The sequence below is a fragment of the Ostrinia nubilalis genome, chromosome 5 (assembly GCF_963855985.1).
Source record: "Ostrinia nubilalis chromosome 5, ilOstNubi1.1, whole genome shotgun sequence".
NCBI lineage: Eukaryota > Metazoa > Arthropoda > Insecta > Lepidoptera > Crambidae > Ostrinia > Ostrinia nubilalis.
The window spans coordinates 10707468-10728920 of record NC_087092.1 but is presented as its reverse complement, the minus strand read 5'-3'; the positions used below and the strand labels follow the sequence as shown (position 1 = coordinate 10728920).

At 40.4% G+C, this 21453-nt stretch overlaps 2 protein-coding genes across 2 annotated transcripts in view; both read left to right on the top strand.

Moving 5' to 3' along the window:
• Positions 1-4: 4 nt before the first annotated feature.
• Positions 5-8829, top strand: LOC135072080 (uncharacterized). Its single transcript, XM_063966028.1, has 7 exons — positions 5-169; positions 910-1111; positions 2597-2775; positions 3106-3343; positions 3930-4055; positions 5939-6042; positions 8171-8829. Exons 1-7 carry the CDS (start codon positions 5-7, stop codon positions 8309-8311), a joined length of 1155 nt encoding a protein of 384 aa, XP_063822098.1. The 3' UTR covers positions 8312-8829.
• Positions 8830-15724: 6895 nt separating this feature from the next.
• Positions 15725-21453, top strand: part of LOC135071908 (inositol-trisphosphate 3-kinase homolog) — a 109050-nt gene continuing 103321 nt past the window's right edge. Inside the window, exons 1-3 of the mRNA XM_063965771.1 lie at positions 15725-16157; positions 17788-17889; positions 18218-18271. Coding sequence (XP_063821841.1) covers positions 16080-16157; positions 17788-17889; positions 18218-18271 — 234 coding nt within the window. The 5' untranslated portion in view covers positions 15725-16079. The remainder of the gene's footprint in view (positions 16158-17787; positions 17890-18217; positions 18272-21453) is intronic.

Here is a 21453-nt window from a genome sequence, read left to right as displayed (position 1 = left end):
AACCATGGACGCGCGTGTATTAGTTTTGTATCATCGCGCAAGCGGGTGGAACCTAGCATTCGCAGTAGATCGCGGTCTTCCTTCGACGCTGCTGCTGACGCTGCAAGCCGTGCGCGACCACCTCTCCGTACTGGGGAAGCCGATAGAGACCATCAAGAACGCTAACCACGTATGTAAATGACCTAGAAGTTATCATGTAGTGTCTACGCTAGGTGAACCATGGACGCGCGTGTATTAGTTTCTATCATCGCGCAAGCGGGCGGAGCCGAGCGTTCGCAGTGCACCGCGGGCTCCCTTCAATGCTGTTGCTGACGCTGCAAGCCGTGCGCGACCACCTCTCCGTACTGGGGAAGCCGATAGAGACCATCAAGAACGCCAACCACGTATGTAAATGTTCTAGAAGTTATGTGTAGTGTCTACGCTAGATGACACTTGGATGGATGCGCTTATGTTCATTCCTCTTATCTCCGAAAGCGAGCAGAGCCGAGCGTTCTCCGTGCACGGGCGCGGGCTGCCCACGTATGTAGACATCAAGTCAAGTTTCTAGATAGCTAGGAGCTTAACCAGACAGAGGGCACACTAAGGTACATTGGTTGCAACGTGAAGTAGTAGATTCCAATAGTCATTAGGGTGAGGAGTGGCTGTCATGCTGGTATCTACAAGTTTTGACAGTAGGGCGCCTGCTGATAATCTACGAGTATCTGTTAAGTTGGACGGCTTGAACTTTACGTAATGTACTTAAAAAATAAACCTGGGCCTGGATGAGTTGAGAAGCAAGCTTCTCCGTCTGGCCTGCGTAGGAAGTGAAGGCTAAAATCTCCATTTGGCAAATTGAAAAGGGTTATGTTTCTGTAGTGGAAACTAAATGTTGATGATGATTTAATATACTGTTATATCTTCGATTTCCAGCACCCAACGCTCCGAATTCTCTACTGGCTGCTCATAGTCATCAACAGCTCCATGGTAGAGTGCCCAGCGTCCAAGGAGTCGTTCGCTGAGGCCGGTATCGCGGTCTCTCTGAACCGGCTGTGGGCGTGGTGCATGATGACTGAGCAGTTGCGGCGCGCGGTGGTTGACCTGTTGTTCAACTTTGCCAATGAATGTCCTAAAGGTAAGATCGTCTTTTATCTTCGATACTTCTTTAAGGGCTGATTTTTCAATTATAGGATAACTTTTAACTGAAGAATAAGTTTGGCACATTGACAGTTTCAGTGTGGGAAATATGTCAAAATGACAATTTTATTCTTCAGATAAAAGTTATCCGACGATTGAAAAATCAGCCCTAACAGAATTATAATATTTGATGTTTTTTTTTTAATAAAATTTGCCAATTACCACATTAATTCCAATCTAAGTAGAGCGATTAGATTACAGATATTTATCCTGGGAATATCTATGACTCTAGATACTAGACATACAGGGTGGAAACGATAAGTGATCTCACTCGATTATTTCTAAACTATACAAGATATCAATAAACTAGTTATTGATCCTGAAAGTGCTTCATGAGCTCTATCAAACGGTATTAATAATAGGTTACAGAATAAACTGGATCTATCCGAAACTTCAATGTTTCCAGCTTCCATACATTTGGTAAAGTCACATTATTTTAAAAACTACATATGATATCGTAAAACTGATTACTGATTCTAAAAGTGCTTCACAAGCTCTATCCAATGGTATCAATAATAGGTTACAGAATAAACTGGATCTAACCAAAAATTCAATGTTTCCTTCTTCCATACATTTAGTAGGTACTACCACAGTCATGACACTCATCTCTTGACAATATTATAGCAAGTAAAGCCTAAAACCAATGTTTTTCATTAATAATTTAAAATAAGAATCCAATTTACGAGTTTATTTTAAGTATTTATTATTAAATTAAAAAAATTACACTTCTAATATTGTGTGTCTGGCATACATTTAGTATGGAAGCTGGAAACATTGAATTTTCAGATAGATCCAGTTTATTCTGTAACTTATTATTGGTACCGTTTGAAAGAGCTCATTAAGCACTTTCAGGATCAGTAACCAGTTTTTTAATATCTTGTATAGTTAAGAAATAATCGAGTGAGATCACTTAACGTTTCCACCCTGTATACATGGTCTAATTCTCTATCGAGATCTAATCTCACTAAAAGAGTGTAAAAGTGCTTTTTAAAAGCAAAAAAAAGTTTTATGAGTTTTCACTGGGAGAAGGAGTTAAGAAAATGACATACAACATTTACTTTATCAAAAAGCAGTATGATTAGACAAGTAATAAATTCATGAGAAATGTTACTGCATTATAATAAGCAGACTCATCTAAAGCCCGGTCTCCGAACACGTAGAATTTTGTCCAGTGACCCCAAGCTACCCATCCTTATCGCCCACGCGTAATTATGTTGCTGTTGCGCTCGCACACTCACTGCGGGTGCCCGTCGCATAGTCGCGACAGCAATATAATTACGCGCGAGCGATAAGGATGGGTAGCTTGGGGTCATTGGACAAAATTCTACGTGCTCGGCGACCAGACTATAATCATATTGATATTGATTTGGCGCTCACTTGTTTATATCTTGTGAAGCTAATTAATTCTTATACAATTTTATAGCTTGGTCATCGATGGCCACGTGCGTGGGTAGCCGCAACCTGATCACGGAGGTGTGCGCGCTAGCTTGCCGCGAGGCGGCGCTAGCGTCGCGCACGCACACAGACAACCTGCTGCTGCTGTGTACGCACACGCTCAGGCACTGCGTGAGCCATCACCAGTGTCGCGCTATCATTATAAAGGTAATGTGCAATAAAATAATTAAATAATATACCTTGGACATTTTATTCAGCGCTATCTAATCCCTAACTAAGCGAAACTAGGATGCGCGCCGCGATAAGCTTTTCACGCCATTTTATCGATTTTGTCCATACATTTTGACGTCGATAAGAACACGGCGCGCTTCCTAGCCCGGCTGGGGTACTAGACAACAGATATAAATGTATTCGTCCACACAAATACATATTTGTATTGTCTCACGCTTTGAGTTTTTATCTCAGTTGTTACAATCCGTATCATAGAAGATGAGCAAGAATTTCTCAATCGTAATTTTTTAACTATTTGATTCCCAGAACGACGTGATACCATCCATCTACAAATCAATCGTGCGAGACCGCGGGCGCGGCGGTGGCAACGCGGGTGTGGCCTGGGCTAAGCTGTGTTCCGTCATCGCCCGCTACCCCGACGGCGCCGGCGCATTACTGACCCTTAGACCGCTCTTGCCGGCACTGCCGCCGGCTCTGCGGGCTCACCTCATGCCGGCCCTGGCACACGCCGCTCATCATCATAGGACTACGTTCCTACAGTCGCGTAAGTGTCATGAAGTAACGTAGGCTGTGTTCCGTCATCGCCCGTTACCCCGACGGCGCCGGCGCATTACTGACCCTTAGACCGCTCTTGCCGGCACTGCCGCCGGCTCTGCGGGCTCACCTCATGCCGGCCCTGGCACACGCCGCTCATCATCATAGGACTACGTTCCTACAGTCGCGTAAGTGTCATGAAGTAACGTAGGCTGTGTTCCGTCATCGCCCGTTACCCCGACGGCGCCGGCGCATTACTGACCCTTAGACCGCTCTTGCCGGCACTGCCGCCGGCTCTGCGGGCTCACCTCATGCCGGCCCTGGCACACGCCGCTCATCATCATAGGACTACGTTCCTACAGTCGCGTAAGTGTCATGAAGTAACGTAGGCTGTGTTCCGTCATCGCCCGTTACCCCGACGGCGCCGGCGCATTACTGACCCTTAGACCGCTCTTGCCGGCACTGCCGCCGGCTCTGCGGGCTCACCTCATGCCGGCCCTGGCACACGCCGCTCATCATCATAGGACTACGTTTCTACAGTCGCGTAAGTGTCATGAAGTAACGTAGGCTGTGTTCCGTCATCGCCCATTACCCAGACGGCGGCGACGCATTGCTGACCCTTAGGCCGCTCCTGCCGGCACTGCCGCCAGCTCTGCGGGCCCACCTTATGCCGGCCCTGGCACACGCCGCTCATCATCATAGGACTACGTTCCTACAGTCGCGTAAGTGTTATGAACAATAGCAAAGTAATAGTACTTTGCTATTACGTGCTGCAGGGCACAGGTCTGTGGAGTAACTCGGCTCAGGTCACACTCCATCACGCGGGCCCAGCGCGGATTGGACGTGCCTTTCAAAGTACAGATATGCTTGTGATAAATGTTACTAAATATGGTCTAAAGTTAACGCATCTATTAATCAATTATGTAAACCCTGGTCTTCCTAATATAAATAAATAAATAAATTATCATCGACCACAACGTAGGTTGCTTAATCATTGGTGGTCGCCACCAAAGTATTCGGAAACTGACTTTCAAATAACATTGTTGGGAGAACGTATTTATTTACACTTGCGCATTACGGGACCAGTTCATGTCAGAGTCATATTTCCGCAGTCAAGTACGTCACACTTGCAATGAAAATAGCCAAAGGTAGAGTCATAGATATGTAAGCGACATCCTACGTAAACACCGGAACTGTTTAACGTGAGGAGTTCTACAAACGTGTCAGTCACGTGTATTGCCATTTGGAATTTGAAAGTTTTAACTAAGTATTTTTATATGTTTAGTGAATTACAAAAAAAAAAAAATCTGGAGACTAACACATTTTCAGGTTTTATAAATTATAAGTAAATAATATGTATTCATTAGATCATCATCAATGCTACAAACATAAGTTACTCATGTCATACTGGCAAATAATCCCCGTGCATGTAGGGTGACACTGAAAGTCGATAAATTCTTAAATGAGGGTGACTATTTGGGGTTTACTTACGTAATTGTTCAACTATGTTTTCTGAATTTTCTGTATCTTTAAATGCTGTTGATGAACGAACAAACACGTGCCAAATCTTTTTTTGGTGACGTGCTTAATAGAGCCTATTACATTATATTTACAACCGGAAGCTGAAGGCGTTGACAACATACCGTTTGACGTTTATTGTAAACAAAGATAACATGCCTTCAAACAGTTTTTCTCGAAATAAATACACAATTTGTGGTGGTGGCTGATTGCGTAAGTTACGAGTATTATTCAAAATTATACAATAATAATACTCTTTCAGACTTTGCATTCCTTTGTCAAATAAACCAATTCTAACAAGTTATGTATGTACCAAGGTTTGAAGCTTATTGCTGGTTTATTACAGATGCTAAAATTCCAATGTCATGTTTTTCACAGTGTCTTGTAATTTTGGATTTTATGGCAAGGAAAATTTAGCTCAATGTAACTGAACTGTGAAAATGTATTGCTAATGTCTCATTATAATAAACAAACATTTAATTTTAAGTGTCAAAGTAGGTAATGAATTATTTATATGCCTATCATGTAGTCATTGTTATTTGTTATCAAGTTATTTGGAAGTTAATGAAAAGTTGAGCAAACATTGAGATGGCTTCAGACAAGCTGGATAGAATAGACAGATATCTTTTGAGCCTTCCTTCAAGTTGGCAAACAAAAAGGTCATGCGCCATTTATTTGCATACAAAACTGTTATTGTTTTATATTTCTCGTCCTTTCTCGAAACATCATCCTAGAGATGATCCACCTCCCATTTTGATATTTCTTATCCTTTCTCGAAACATCATCCTAGAGATGATCCACCTCCCAATAGAAATAAATAAAATTTAAAAGTTTTGATATAGAGCTTCCTTTTGAATGTCTTGGTCTGTAATTGACACATTTTTCGTAATTCGATTCAGTAGATTGAGTTGATTGATTGAGCATAAATAAATCTCAATAATATTCAGTAAGAGTACTGTCTATAGCACGTCGGACTACACATTTTTGTTGTGAAATTCTACAACTACGTAAGTTGCTACAGTGTTGCTGTGTTTATTTAGATCTGCTGACCTCTCCCAAAATCGTAATGTAATAATTGATTTTGCAGCGGATCTTCTAGAGTTGCTGTCGGGCACGCTCCTTGCCGGTGACACTGCCGAGGTGGTGTCGGCTGCTCGCGCGGTCTGGACGCTCGCCGCCAACAATCATAAGGTAATAGTAATTCGGTAAGGTTAGCTTAGGCGTTTTGATTCATCTTTCATTAAAAATATATTATTACCTACAACAGAACGGAAAAGGTGTTGCGTTTTTGATGAAAGGTTGTATGTTTGTGTTATTCTTTCAAAACTTCCATATTCGGCGTCCGGTTTGTTACAAAAAGTATGTGTTTACTTGTGTGTTATTGTTGACAAACCCGAACAGTCAATCTTCAAGTTCGACAGGTCAGATGCGCATCTTGATTTGTTTATGAGTTGTTATTGTCACCTGTTCCAATATTATAGTAGATTTTGTATGTTGTGAAATAAGGTTTTTTTTAATGTTTACAGTACCTAGAAGTTTAGTATGTTTAAAATAAAACATATTCAAAAAACTTTAAAATTTTGAGTAAAGGAAATCTGTTACACAGTTTCTCAATATAACACAGGTTTAACTTGTTTACGTAATTTTGACGTGGGTAAAATATTTTTGCACTTTGAAATTACTGACCTTTCTTGACATACGTTTTTATGAAACTACAATATAAATATAATTATTTTGTAAGTTTCATTCTATTCCTCGTTGCTATGGGGCTTGTTGATAGACCTTGCAAACATCATAATAAAGGTTTTGTGTAAGTTTTTCGTTATGTTTATTTGGCTTTCTGGCCATTGAAGTGAAGTGCTTATTAGCATGTGGCGTTTGTGTATTTATCCTTTTTAGTGCATTTTCGTTTGCATACTAATGTCAAAATCTATCATTACTTTTGGATTTAACTGCTTGTTGATTTAATATAGCGAAATGTTAAATTGTACAGAAAACGGGACTATTCCCACTTCTCGATCCCACCGCAGCAACTCCTGTGTAACCAGGATCTACAGCTTGACCGCCAATAAAAACCCAACCAGTAAAGGTCAAGTTTGTCCCGGGGAAAGTTAACTGTCATTAGATTGTCATTAATCAGAAGAACATAGGAGGAGTTCGAAATTGTACGGAAGTGTTCCAGTGTGTGTGTCTGCCTGCTGTGTGTTTCAGACTATAATCGAGTGTAAGATAATGTTTGGGCGTAATTATTTTTTTTGCGAACATGATGTATGTGTGTTTTGTGCCTATTAAAAACGCTGTTAATGTTGTTATCTTAAAATTTAATTTAATATACCATGAATGTTTTTGTGTTTTCTGTGGAGATAGTATGTTTCTAACCGCGTTCACGTGGTATTGCACGCGGGCACATTTATGCATATTACAGCTAATTCCGAACTAACAATACATAATATGTATATTGGTACTGGTTAAAATGGAAGTGAATATTGTATTGTTCTAAATATATGTTATGTATATGCAGTAGGCTTAGAACCCCTGAACCAATAGCGGTATTGGATGTTTGAAAATACAAAAATACACTACCTTTTTGCTACTATTTGATACCTTACTTCACCTATTATGTACCTCGATTAATAGCAAAAAAAACGTGTAAAGAGAGAGTGGCCAAACATCCTGATTCCTGACGTCAAGACGTCTGGATCGCATTTTTTTCATAGTTCGAGATAGCAAAAATGACTGATCTCTTTATAAATATTTTTTACCTCTTAAGTTTAACCCTTAACCAGGCTCTGGTGGCCATAGAGCCCACATCATTTGAACTTTATGCTGTGAAGATACGGTTGAAATCCAGTGTCTTCTTTTTGAGCCCGGTTAAGGGTTAATAACACTTGATTCGCTATATGAATAGGATTTTTGCGGATGAGGGGAAATAAAGGTAAAGGGAAGCACAAAAGGTCCCAATGGGTCGACGTGCTCTGCGCTCATGCGCGGCCCTAATTAAGATAAGGGTTATACCAAGGAGATATAGAGAGATGCCAACTAATGCGCTGAGTTCGAAACTCAGTGTCGCATTAGAAATTTACACATACAAAGTAATCAAAATGTGTGCTCATTATCCACTGTGGTGTCAGTACTCAACGTTCAAGATTATTATATTATCATTAGTACTACGCAAGCATTGTAAACTGTTTACATTATGACGTCTGCAGCAATGTGTTCTGTTTTTTGGCATATTGCTGCGACACCGGCCCCGCCCCCTTGTAACATCTCCCTTTAGTTTCTGTGATCTGTGGGTTAAACATAGCACGTTTGTCTCCAGGCCAAGTTGGTGCTTCGCAGCGCGGGCGTGGCGGCGTCCGCGCAGTCAGCGCTGCAGCGGCTGCAGCGAGCGACCGACCCCGCCGCCCGCAGAGCGAGCGAGCTGCTTCTCTACACTACTAGCGTGCTGCGAGTCACGTGAATACTTGGACTAGTGGGGAAATGTGGGGAATTCCAAAAGGGACACACGAGGTTTTGATAGAGTTGATTGAATGTTACGCACATTCCATTGTTACGCTTTTATACATAGCTAATTACTGTTTTTCTGCGATTATAGTCTGGTCCGTGAGCACGTAGAATTTTGTCCAATGACCCCTAGCTACCCATCCTTATCGCTCGCGCGTAATTATGTTGCTATCGCGCTCGCACACTCACTGCGGGTGCCAGTCGCACAGTCGCGACAGCAATATAATTACACGCGAGCGATAAGGATGGGTAGCTAGGGGTCATTGGACAAATTTCTACGTGCTCACGGACCGGGCTTTAGCACTTTTGATTTAGAAGTTCTGTACAGCTAAAGAAAAATTGGAGCACCACCTACTGAGTCAGATGGCATGCGAGCAGTTGTTCTTTAACGGCAGCGTGCTGCCTGCGATTCGCATGAAAACTTGGAATAATATGGAAATTTAGAATTTTCTACTGGTGGTGAAGAGATCCTAATTGGGTTGTGACGCACCCCGCGACGCATCGACAGCCCTAGCACCGAGCGCAGAGATCTTGACAACCCTACGGCTGCGCGGCCGCACGCCGCACGGACCGAGCTAATATATGAGACGGCGGCGACCGCGGGCGCCTAGCATTCGCTCGGGAGCCATTGCAACAGTCAGACGTTCGCGCGCGCGTCTATCGTTCCCTCGGCTGCATTGCACAGAGTCCCTAGCGAATAGCTATCCACATTGTTCCCACTAACCCTAACTGTTCGGCTCTGGCTTGATTCGATACCTCGTTAACTCGGTCAGGTGATCTAATTGTCGATTCGAGACGTTCTATCGTTGATAGCCTATCGGTTCTCGTCCTTACCGAGTAGTGCATGCGATACTCACTCCCAACCTGCGGTAGCAATCCCGCTGCCACCCTTCCTGAACTTCATACCCCCTCGCCACGTAGGTCCGACGCCCTTTCCCAGTGGTATCATACTCATCAGAGGACTTTGGTCTCTGGCTCGAGCTATTGAACCACGTCCTACCCCCCTAGTTATAAGTATCCAAACTAACACTCGCTAAACCTCGCACAGGGCGCCGCCCCTCTCGCGGATACGTAAACTAGTCTCGGGACGCGAACCGGGCGCGTCGTTATTCCTCTTGTTGTAATTAGTAAATTGTGATATAACTTGTAAAGTACTTGTAAACTTGCTCATTATTAAACGATAGCGATTTAGAGTCAGTGAAACTAGAATAAATGAACTATTGTGGAACCCAGATTATAAAGTGCCATTGTGTTATTGATTGTGCGTTTCCTTGGTCAAATATCCCTGTAGGCATCCTGGATAGGTACACATCCCTCATCGCAGAAGGCGAACTGGGACTTAGTACTAAACAGCGGGGTGTCAGACTGAGCTAGCTAAGACGCCCCGTTGCAATGGCGCCCAACTGAATAACCCACGGAACCTACAGGGACCACCAGATCGCTAGAGAAGCGAAAGACCACAAGGAACGCAAAACTTCGCATCAAATAGAAAATTACACATGTCAGAACCGACATCTTGGATATATAAACTGAAGAAGACAGAACTTGAGAACGAGTGCAAAAGAAGAAACATAAAAACGGAGAACAGAACCGTACAAGAACTGAGACAAAACCTCACAGAAGTACTCAGAACCAAGCAGTCCCAGCAACCAGTCCAGTCCGCCAGTAAATCCTCCGAAGAACAGTCTAACAGTGAGTCAGAAACCGATTTTGAAGACACAGAGATGCAGCAAGAACCAAACATGTCGTACACCGTAGATCAAACTGAAAGCATAACGGCCAGATGGAACCTAAGTTTTGACACATACAACGACCCAGTGGAGTTCCTAGAGCAACTGGACGAACTCATGTCATCGGGCGAGGTCAAGCCAGATAAAGTACTCAAAGTGCTCCCCAGATTCCTGAAAGGAAAGGCCGTACTGTGGTATAGAAATAATAAAAACTCGTTCACTACATGGAACGAATTCATAGAACTCTTCACGTTGACATTTGTGAGCCGTGACAGTGACCTGTTAGCTAAAATAGTGAATTACAGGCAACATCACCGCCAAAAATTCACAGACTACCTCATTGAAATACAAACACTCATGCGCAGATACTCGAAAATGTCAAAAGAAGAAGAAATAAATAGAATCTACGAAAACATGAACGCAAAATACAAGTTTTATATCAAAAAATCAGAAGCAGACTCGGTAAGCAAATTGATACAACTGGCAAACGACTACGAGAATGTCACAGCAGACCGTCAAACTAGCTTCATACAAAGAGAACCACGAAATGACTACCACGAAATAAGCACAAATTTTAATCAAGAACACAAGGAGACGGCATCATACATACACAATTACAACACAAATACTTGCTGCTGGAGCTGTGGAAAACACGGGCACCCCATGAAAGATTGCAGAAGTAAGAAAATACTATTTTGTAACGGTTGTGGCAAGATCGGCAAAATGAGTAAACAGTGTTGTAAGAAAACAAGTGAGTACACACAGGCTATGACAATGAACACAAGTCCGCAACTTAAAGATAACCGTCCCTTCGTAGATGTATCGATACTAGGCGAAAAATATCAAGCACTCGTAGACACCGGCGCCACAAGATCATACATCAACGACCAAGTATACAAGAAATTCGTAAAAAGAAATCTGAAACCGAAAACAGTAAGCATAACAGCTAGCATGACAGATGGACACACAACTCGAATTAAAGAAGCACTAGACTTGCAAATTAATATAAAAGGAAAAACAATTAACCACCAAGTGTTATATCATCCACAAATCACGACTATACTGATCGGCATGGACATATTGAACAGAATAGGAGCCAAAATAGAATGGCCTAAAGATAATATCAAACAAGCGGAACAAATGGGAACGTCAAGAAAAAACACAGAAGCCAACATCGTACCTACATACGAAATGGCCGAAACACCAAGTAAGAAAAAACACAAGATCAAACTCGCACACGAAAAACCAATCAAGAAAAAAGACTATTCATGGAACCCTAAAAATCAAGAAGTAATAAATAAACACGTAACACGCTTAAAACAAGAAACAAAAGAAGACTGGATCCAAAAGAAAATTCAAGAAATACAAAAAACCGGAAACAAGGACTATAAAATGTCAAACAGCAAATTATACAGGAAAATAGTAAATCACGCATACGGACCAAGAACAGAAACATCACCAGACTGGAAATTATGCATAAACAACAATGGAAAAAACCAGATTCTGAAAGAAAACCACGATACACCAACCGCAGGCCATCTAGGAACAGCAAAAACACTAAACAAAATATCACAGAGATATTATTGGCCCGGTATGTACAGAGATGTGTCAACGTACGTCAAGAACTGCAAAACCTGCCAAGTTAACAACGCACGCAAACCCTGGAGCACAGTGTCTACAGACCCGTGTAGACCACTATCCAGATCATCGAACCGGTCCACAGACCGGACCGAAATCCTCGATGTCGACACCGTCGACCACCCACAAGACCTGGACTGGCGCGAGTCCGGCCCTGGAGAGGAGCCGACCCGAGCTGAGGACCAGACCAGGAGGCGGCCGGGGAGAAAGAAGAGGCGCGGCATGAAGAGGCGAGCACCGCCAAACCCAGATCCAGCTGAACAAGGCCAGTAACATTTACTCGTAGCTTAACTTTATACCTAAGTTAGCTTTCTAATAGATAGGTACAAAGTACTTAGTAATTGCCTAGTCAGTTCTCGTTAAAGTAAATTCATCAATATTAAAAACAAGTCAATAATGTAAAATTATTAATTAACATTACAAAGCAACCCTGTATGATCTGGATCATTCAGTTCTTGAATTTAATCTCGTTAAATATCATATATCAATAACCTACAAGTATTAATTAACATCGCATAATAAGCCTGTATAATCTAGATCATTCAGTTCTTGAATTTAATCTCGTTAAATACCACATATCAATAACCTATAAGTATTAATTATCATTAGATAATAACCCTGTATAATTTAAATCGTTCAATTGTTCTATTTAATCTCGTTAAATAACTGTTGACGCAAATCGCATTGTTATTTAATTTTACTCGTAACTCGCAGCCTAAACTCACATAAATAACAAACCGGTTTGCTACGCGTCAATAGTACTACCAGTTTCTCGATAACTTTTAAATACTCGTAGTAAACAAACATTGTAAGAACGATTCACCGAGCGAACTCATTTGCATATTATCAGTGAAACGCATTTTTTCTATACGCCACGGGCGATCAACAGCACTCGCTTACTAGATGACTCATAACTAGATTTTACCTGCCTAATGTTTGCGCGCCGCGCCAGGCTGCATTCCATTTACGTTAAGATATATTATTGCAATTAAAACTTAACCCCTTAACTGCCATTGTCTTGTATAACTTTTAATAATTATAGAAATTATTAACATTAACCAGATGCCTATTCTGAGTATGGTAATTTAAATAATTAAACTAGTAAACTAGAAATAATAATAACAAGTGCCATGCATACTATTATTGTATTAAATAAATATTTTAAGTAATAATTGAATACTCGTAATAAGAAAGTAAACAACAGACTCGTTTAATTAGTTCATTGGTAAATTGTAAACAAAAGGTCAAAGGTATCTTAATAACATTGTTTCAAAACTAAGTTAACTAAAATTAGCGTTTAATTAGTTCATTGCAAACAAAAAAAAAAATATAGGTATCTTAATAACATTGTTTCAAAACTAAGTTAACTAAAATTAGCGGTTAATTAGTTCATTGTAAGCAAAATAAAATTAAAGGTATCTTAATAACATTGTTTCAAAACTAAGTTAGCTAAAATTAGCGTTTAATTAGTTCATTGTAAGCAAAAAAAAAAATTAAGGGTATCTTAATAACATTGTTCCAAGACCAAGTTAGCTAATATGGTTATAAGTAAATAAATGTACTGTCATGTTTTAAATAAGGAGTTATTATTGGGCTAATGATCAAGTACAAGTTCAGTCATGTTTTACATTTTAATTTATACTCGTTACGAAATTACCCAAAAATAACTTATTATTGACATGAATTTTAGTTGTTCTTAAAGAACCTTTATGTACCAGACTTGTGATTTTTCCAGGTAAAAATCTCCAAAACAAGGGAGGATGTGACGCACCCCGCGACGCATCGACAGCCCTAGCACCGAGCGCAGAGATCTTGACAACCCTACGGCTGCGCGGCCGCACGCCGCACGGACCGAGCTAATATATGAGACGGCGGCGACCGCGGGCGCCTAGCATTCGCTCGGGAGCCATTGCAACAGTCAGACGTTCGCGCGCGCGTCTATCGTTCCCTCGGCTGCATTGCACAGAGTCCCTAGCGAATAGCTATCCACATTGTTCCCACTAACCCTAACTGTTCGGCTCTGGCTTGATTCGATACCTCGTTAACTCGGTCAGGTGATCTAATTGTCGATTCGAGACGTTCTATCGTTGATAGCCTATCGGTTCTCGTCCTTACCGAGTAGTGCATGCGATACTCACTCCCAACCTGCGGTAGCAATCCCGCTGCCACCCTTCCTGAACTTCATACCCCCTCGCCACGTAGGTCCGACGCCCTTTCCCAGTGGTATCATACTCATCAGAGGACTTTGGTCTCTGGCTCGAGCTATTGAACCACGTCCTACCCCCCTAGTTATAAGTATCCAAACTAACACTCGCTAAACCTCGCACAGGGCGCCGCCCCTCTCGCGGATACGTAAACTAGTCTCGGGACGCGAACCGGGCGCGTCGTTATTCCTCTTGTTGTAATTAGTAAATTGTGATATAACTTGTAAAGTACTTGTAAACTTGCTCATTATTAAACGATAGCGATTTAGAGTCAGTGAAACTAGAATAAATGAACTATTGTGGAACCCAGATTATAAAGTGCCATTGTGTTATTGATTGTGCGTTTCCTTGGTCAAATATCCCTGTAGGCATCCTGGATAGGTACACATCCCTCATCGCAGAAGGCGAACTGGGACTTAGTACTAAACAGCGGGGTGTCAGACTGAGCTAGCTAAGACGCCCCGTTGCAGGGTCATAGGTTGATGATGACGCACATTCGATTTTTATTAAGTTTCTGTAAAGAAAGAGGCCACTATTGATTAATGATCAAAAATCATTATCTGCATTAATAACAAATACGAAACTGCCGATTTTTGTTTTCTATTATTCCTTATTGATTGAAATTCAATTTAAAAAATATACGTGTATAAGTTTGGTTTGGATATTAAATTTATAATCCTAAAACAATAAAATTGCTATATAGAATTTTATTGCTGCAGTATTATACAGTAACCATGTGGTGGTTAACGTGTTCCAAAGTCAAGTCCGAAGCATGCTCCCGGTCACATGCTCATAGGATTTGCAGTGTTAGCCTGGGTGATTATGTTTGCGCAACTTTATGACACTGCCTTAAATATCTCCATCTATTTGCTTAGCAGCGGAAAGTATTATTAGAAATGACTTCTGGGTTTTCCCATTTTTAATGGAAGCAATTTGCGCGTAGACAATCAAGAAAGGTTATTTTATTTACATATTAGTTACAATCTCATCTTAAGGTAGGATTTGCCCTGAAGATGTCTATTCACTTGTACCTGGATGGCATTGGGGCTCTATGAATTAAGGAACCAGACTGATTTAGTGACAGAAATAAACTGTAGTGAAATAGTAAATATCACCTCAATTTCTAAAAGCGATGTATTAAAAATTTGTGCGGTGTATTTTTGTAAATTTTTACTCAGATGTTCTGTTTGTAATTAGTAATGATTTATTTTGTAAAATAAACTTTAATTTATGAATATTTGCTGTTTTATTTTCTCAAATAACGTTTAACACAAAGGTAAACTAATGTGCAATTAGCTGTACAAAGTAATTAGTGTATAACACAATGGAAAACAGAAGCATATCAAACTCACACTCTTATCACACTCAATATTGTTTCAGTACTTACAATGCAAACGAGATTTATTGCAGACCATTTGTAATGTTTTATCCTCTACTGTCGCATATTTTATAGTAAGATGACCCATAAATTAAGCAGCATTATGGATGTAAATTACGTAAATATAACAAAACAAATTGGTGTAATCGAAAATAATCCTCTTGCATTAATAAATTAAGCAAGACATCTCAGTTCTTATAGCTTATTAGTGCATTTCGAAACCGGATTGTTTTATGTACAACGTCGTCTCTCGCCTGCATAAACGAAAACAATGCCTATTGTTATTATGTATATTGGAGTGTACGAGAGCGAGGCTGTAAGTAACGTAACGTTCAGTTGCTCATTCCTCGGTGCGTCAATTGTTTATTTATTGTAAAGTTATGTAGGTATCGTATAAACCGCGGTGACGGGCGCATACCCTCAGTTCCCAATGTCGAAACTGGCAACGACTACATGTGTCCGCGGCAGTGCTCACCGGGCCGGGTCCGCGATAAGGCTCCGTGTCGATAGCCGTACGATCGCGCACACGGTGGCCAATAATTTTACGGGAAGTTTGCGTTACTCATTATCGGCGTAAAGAACGATAATAATCCGCGTGTGTACAGACGCCGGCCGCGTCAGTGCGTTCGCGCGCCCCGCCGCAGGCCGCGCTCGCGTCGCCTCGGGCTTCGAGCGCGATCAATAAGGAACAATGAATCGGCCCGACCTCTTTTGGCGGCGCAACATCTGACCGCGGCCTTTGCGAGTCCGTGTCAGTGTCGCGAGTGTGTCGAGATGTCGTCCCCGCGGTTCAGCTTCCCGCCGGAGAGCTACTCGGCGGTGTACAAGGGCGACCCGGCGGGCGATGCGAATGTGAGTACCGGTGAGTGGCGAGCTGGCGAGTGCGTCGTTATCGGCTGCGCGCGTGCTCGACGCGGCCACACGCGGCGTCGCGCACCGGCACCGGTGCATTCAACTCGTTTTGCGAAACATGCTTTCTTAGGTATTTTTTTGCGGTAGATCGTGTCGCGGCCAGTCTACTTTCAAACTTCATATGGCTAGCTGAGTTCACTCGGCTTACCTACAACTAAACAGAGTTTTAAAGAAACTACGTAATTTTACTATTACAAGCTTTTATTATCAGTTTTGTTTTAACTGAGAAATTCGGGCCATACTTAAGTACCTACGTTTTGCAATTCTAATTTTGTGTTCAGTAATGAAATGAAATCTAAATGATTTTACGGCTTCTTGTTTTCCGTTAGAGCACGCACTTGGGACCACATCTGCTTGCTTTGTTCTGTCAAGGTCGACGCCGCATTATAATAATATGAGACCGCTCGTTAACTTTACCAACGGCGTCGGTTCTCCATCGTAATTTTAATATTACACATTGTTATGCGTAGGAAGCACATACATATTTTGATTCAGTATCATTGAGCATATTTGATCTTGCTCATATATGGGTGCATTTAAAAGAACAAGTTAACCTATGCCCCAGTTACATCTTTTTAGCGAAATAAATTATCCGGTTAGACTTCAGAAATAGATAGAAATAATTTACAGCTGGTTCGTGTTCGATTGCTTTCGTAAAGGGATTGTTTTTACTAACGCACATCTATAACTGCTTACTTACCTATGCAGCACGAAAAGTATGACATTTCCAATAAGGAGGCAAGGGAAAACATTGCAATTGCACTATTTTAGCTTGGCCCTCCTTCAGTTAGATGTTATGTTACCTCCTAACCTATATCTGTGAGATAGCCAATGATTGCTGTTAGCATCTCATTCGTAAGCTGTTAATAATGTCTTCAATGGTATTTGAAGGGCTCCGAGTTGCTCAAAAGCTTATAAAGTTCTTAAAACTTGGGAAAACAGTGTTATTAATAGCTTGCGAATGAGATGGTAACAGCAATCATTGGCAATAGAATCAATCGTCTCATGCAACCACTTGAGCACTAAATAGGTACTACCTATTTTATGACTCAGGGTTCCAAGTGTAATAAGTATTCAAAATAAGTTTTGCCCAAATGTTGATGTGCTGTTTTCAGTAAGTATGAAAATACATTGCAATCTGTTAGTCCAGCATCCTGAAATAATGTACCAACTACAGAGAACTTTTATTTATTTTTAAACCAGTACCTAATCAATGCATTGGCGACTAAAAAGTTCATTAATCCCCATTACTTTAAAAATATAATCGTAATAAGTATAGCGGGGATTAATGAACTTTTTAGTTCATTATTCCCCATTATAGCTCCAATTTGGCGTTAACGGGGAATAGTGGAATAAGCCGGCGACAGGTCATTCATCTTAGCACTTGCCAAATTGTTTAAAAATAAACACATTTTTGATGGTTGTAAATTATAAATAACTTGAAAAAGTCGAACTGTCTAAGGCGGGAACCGAACCCAGGCAGGCAGTTCGATTTTTTCAAGTTATTTATAATTCACAATTTAGTTTGAGATGCATCTCTTAAAGCTAAAAATTTAATAATTTTGATCAGGTTGTTTTGGAATGCTACCCTGAGGTGTGCGAAGCCCCGACGTCGCCCGCGGCTGTCTCCGACGCTCCCAGGTCGTCGCTGTTCAGCTGCTTTCACTGTGCTGTAAGTCTTTGTTATTTTACTTGTATTCGCAAAAAATATACTTACCCTGTAGCATCTCTTACCTTACCTGTAGTATAGCTTACCGTATCGTTTGAAAGAGCTCGTGAAGCACTTTCAGGATCAGTAAACAGTTTTTCGATATCTTGTATAGATTACATATTTCCAGACTTGCGATCGCGAGTTATTTAGGTACATTGAGGAAAATGGAAATTACTTAATTAATTAAATTTTCCTTGTTCATCACAATAAATTCTAGATGGGTAGCTTTATGCGTATAAACATTCTTTGATTTTTTTATAAAGTAATGAAATGTTTATTTTTGTTTCAGTTTCGCAATGGCATCAAGGCGATCCGGAAAGATAAGCGTGCTGCGAAAAAGAAGGTGAGCTTTTATTATAGTTTTATTTTGGGCAGTATAGCAGCCCCCCTAGACAAAACGCACTTTTTGATCGAATCGAAAATCGAATCCGTCAAAACTCCATACAAAAAAGGGGCTTTTCGACCACTTTTCGACTTGTTTGCGATTATAATTTGCACTTTGTCTAGACCCACAGATGTGCTATAGCTATACTACTTTTTTTTTTGCAAAATGGCACCTATCACATCTAACAGCTGTTTCATCTCAGCATTGGCCTGAAGGAGTAGTAGGGTTAACATAATACTTACTGGGACGTGTAAAGCCAGAGCTCAAATACCTACGTTACAATACCTAAACAGAGTAAAAACATCAATACTTTTCAAGACACTTCTTATTGCACCGGATTAGATTCATAATGCAGATTAAGCGTGTGTTTTGAATGAAAAAATATGGTTATAGTATTTAACTACTGAGAATAGTTATGTCTAATAGTATCACAGAATAATAAAATAAGTTTCTAGTACTTATACATACAGTTCTAGAATAGTGTAGCCTAAATGATATTATAATATGCCTTATGTTAATTTTGTTAACAGAGGAACATAAATGGTAGGTATCTATTGTAAATACACATTCAATTTGTTATAATGAATAGGTATAGGCTGTTACTTTTCGCGCGACATTTTTTTACTACTTCCTTCCTACTCGTAATTGTGATGTTCACTTAGGCATGAACTGATTGCAGTAGTTGGACTTATTTTTCGTAAGAAATGCGTTAAAAACGTTGGTATGCAATAATTAGTTCCATTGATTCAATTGCGCCTTCATTTAACCGACGTCTTACAAAAAGAGGAGTTTCCTCGATACTTAGCAGTACCTATAATTTATTCATCTCATATTGTACTTAATGTAGTAACATAATAATATAATAAAAAGTTACCTTTATTATTTAAACGTGTACCTAGCTAACTGTATTAACGTTACTACTCGTCTTACTTGTCTTCGCCGAAAGTTTCGAGTGACTGCCCGAGTGGCTCGCAGCGCCATTAATAGCATTTTACATATTTTTTTATTCGATCGTTTACTTTTCGGATGCTTTGGGATTTCCCTCCGAATTAATTAATGTTTGTCTATAAAAGTGCGCTACACAAACGCCTCTTGTAAGTCACACTTGGAAGTCACGTTAAATATTATGCTTTTTGAAACGTTTGCTTAGCAATAGACAAATAGTGGTCCGTCGGCTTATTAATTAGGATAGGCGTATTATTGACACAATTTTGGCCCTAATGCTGTTTTAAAAACATCATTTTAGTTGGCATACATCCTGAGTTTGTATACTCAGTTGATAAAGATAACATTTGTGTTCGTAGATTAAATATTAAATGATTTATTAGTGCAACTAGGTCTTAGTCACATCTTTAAGAGTAGGCGCACACCGTTGATTTTTCGTCGGCCGATAGTTTAGTCGGGCAGTTGATCAGTATGGGCATGTATGAGAGTGCGCACACTACGCCGATTCGATTTGGCCGATTCTTCATACAAATTAAAATCGGGCACAACTATCGGCCAACTAAAAAACAACGGTGTGCGCCTACTCTAACTGTGCTGTGCTGTACATATTAATAAAATTAAAAATTATAGCATTTTGTGGAGTTCAAGCTTTAGAATATGTATGTCTTCGCTGTGTAGTATTTGCTTAGCTACGATTCGATTGGCTCTTATGTTTTTTCGCTTTTGTTTGATTATTTAAATATGGGAATTCCCATACAAACTTATCAAAGTTCAATAATATTACATGTAATGAGTAATCCGTTACCCATTTCGGAATAGGCTTATTGATAGTGTTAGTGTACACTAGTTAGTGTAGTTTACTTAGTGCTAGCAAAATAACAAAATTTTTCGTACAAAAATTTTATAAATTCTATGTCCTACATTTCTAAAATTTTCTCGAAATATTTATTTTACATGTCAACTTTGACCACGGAAAATGTACTGAACTCAGTAGAAATATAAATCTGTCACCCGTAAAATCAAATTGTCGTTGATTAAAAAAAATGTGGCTTATAAACACCTACTTTAAGATATTAACAGAAGTTCATGAAATACCACACCTTGTAACCTAAATGCAATAACAACCAAACTGCTCCTTACATTTGCTGTGCAAAGTTTAATCTTTGTTGGCAAAAAGAGTTAACGCTTTGGATTTACTTAATGATTCTCTGTCGAATACCTTGCTAAGTTGTTGTACAATCGGCATTGATGCATTACTTACTTCTGAAAAACTTGTAAAACTCGTTATAGTTATAAACTGAAAAAAAAAAAAGTTTTCAGTCATTCAAAACTAACTTTCGCCGCAAATTAAAATTATCGGCTTAACAAGTTTGCATCTTTTATCATAAGATTTGACTAAATTATTTGAAATTCAAAGTTTCATTGTGAATGCATTAAAACTAATGAGATTTGTTCGGCATTTGATGGCAGCACATGGTTTGCATGCTGAGTGCACGCGTTTCAGGCTCCCGATAGTGTTGTTCATTCGAACTTTAATCCCGTAATATTTTTAAAAGGGCGTTTCAGGAGAGGTGGCTGGACGATCAGTCTAACTGGTGGTAGTATAACATACTTAATTGAATAAAATATGACTTTTAGGGGTGTAAAAACAAACCACGCTTTTTCCGCACTGCTGCATTGAACACTGTTGGAATTTTTGCCCCTTAGCTTTAATGATGTGAGAGGTCTTCATAATTAATACTGCTTCTAGGAGAAAGGGCCTCCTAATGAGAGATTAATCTCATCGACTCGGCGTGATCCACTAACACCATCTCCCTGTTAGGTGTCCGTCACTCCAGAGCCTCTATTCTTCCCGTAGTGAGTCCCACTAGAGTTCATCCCTTAGTCAAGAGTGGGTAACGTTGACATGTTCCTTTGAGTCGTGTAAGAAACGTCACTACGCGGCTCCGATCCCTCTCTGTCCCGGACTGAAATCAACTAGCTGAAAGTTCGTCTTTCATGCTGAAGTGAGCATCCCCTCCATCTAGTCAAGCATCTTCCGGACTGAATCCTGCCAGGGCGCATCCCTTACGGAGTAAGTGACTAGCGATCCGCTTGCTCCATTCGGTCACGTATCTCCTGTGCTCATTACCATCACTACGGTCAGCCAGTTCATCTCTCCACTCCACCTGTGAGTGACTAACATACACTCTTCC

Coding starts and splice junctions, on each gene's coding strand:
- LOC135072080 (XM_063966028.1), top strand. CDS start 5: ATGGACGCGCGTGTATTAGTTTTGTATCATCGCGCAAGCGGGTGGAAC. Junction 4,056..5,938: donor GACTACGTTCCTACAGTCGC/GTAAGTGTTATG, acceptor TTGATTTTGCAG/CGGATCTTCTAGAGTTGCTG. Junction 6,043..8,170: donor TCGCCGCCAACAATCATAAG/GTAATAGTAATT, acceptor GTTTGTCTCCAG/GCCAAGTTGGTGCTTCGCAG.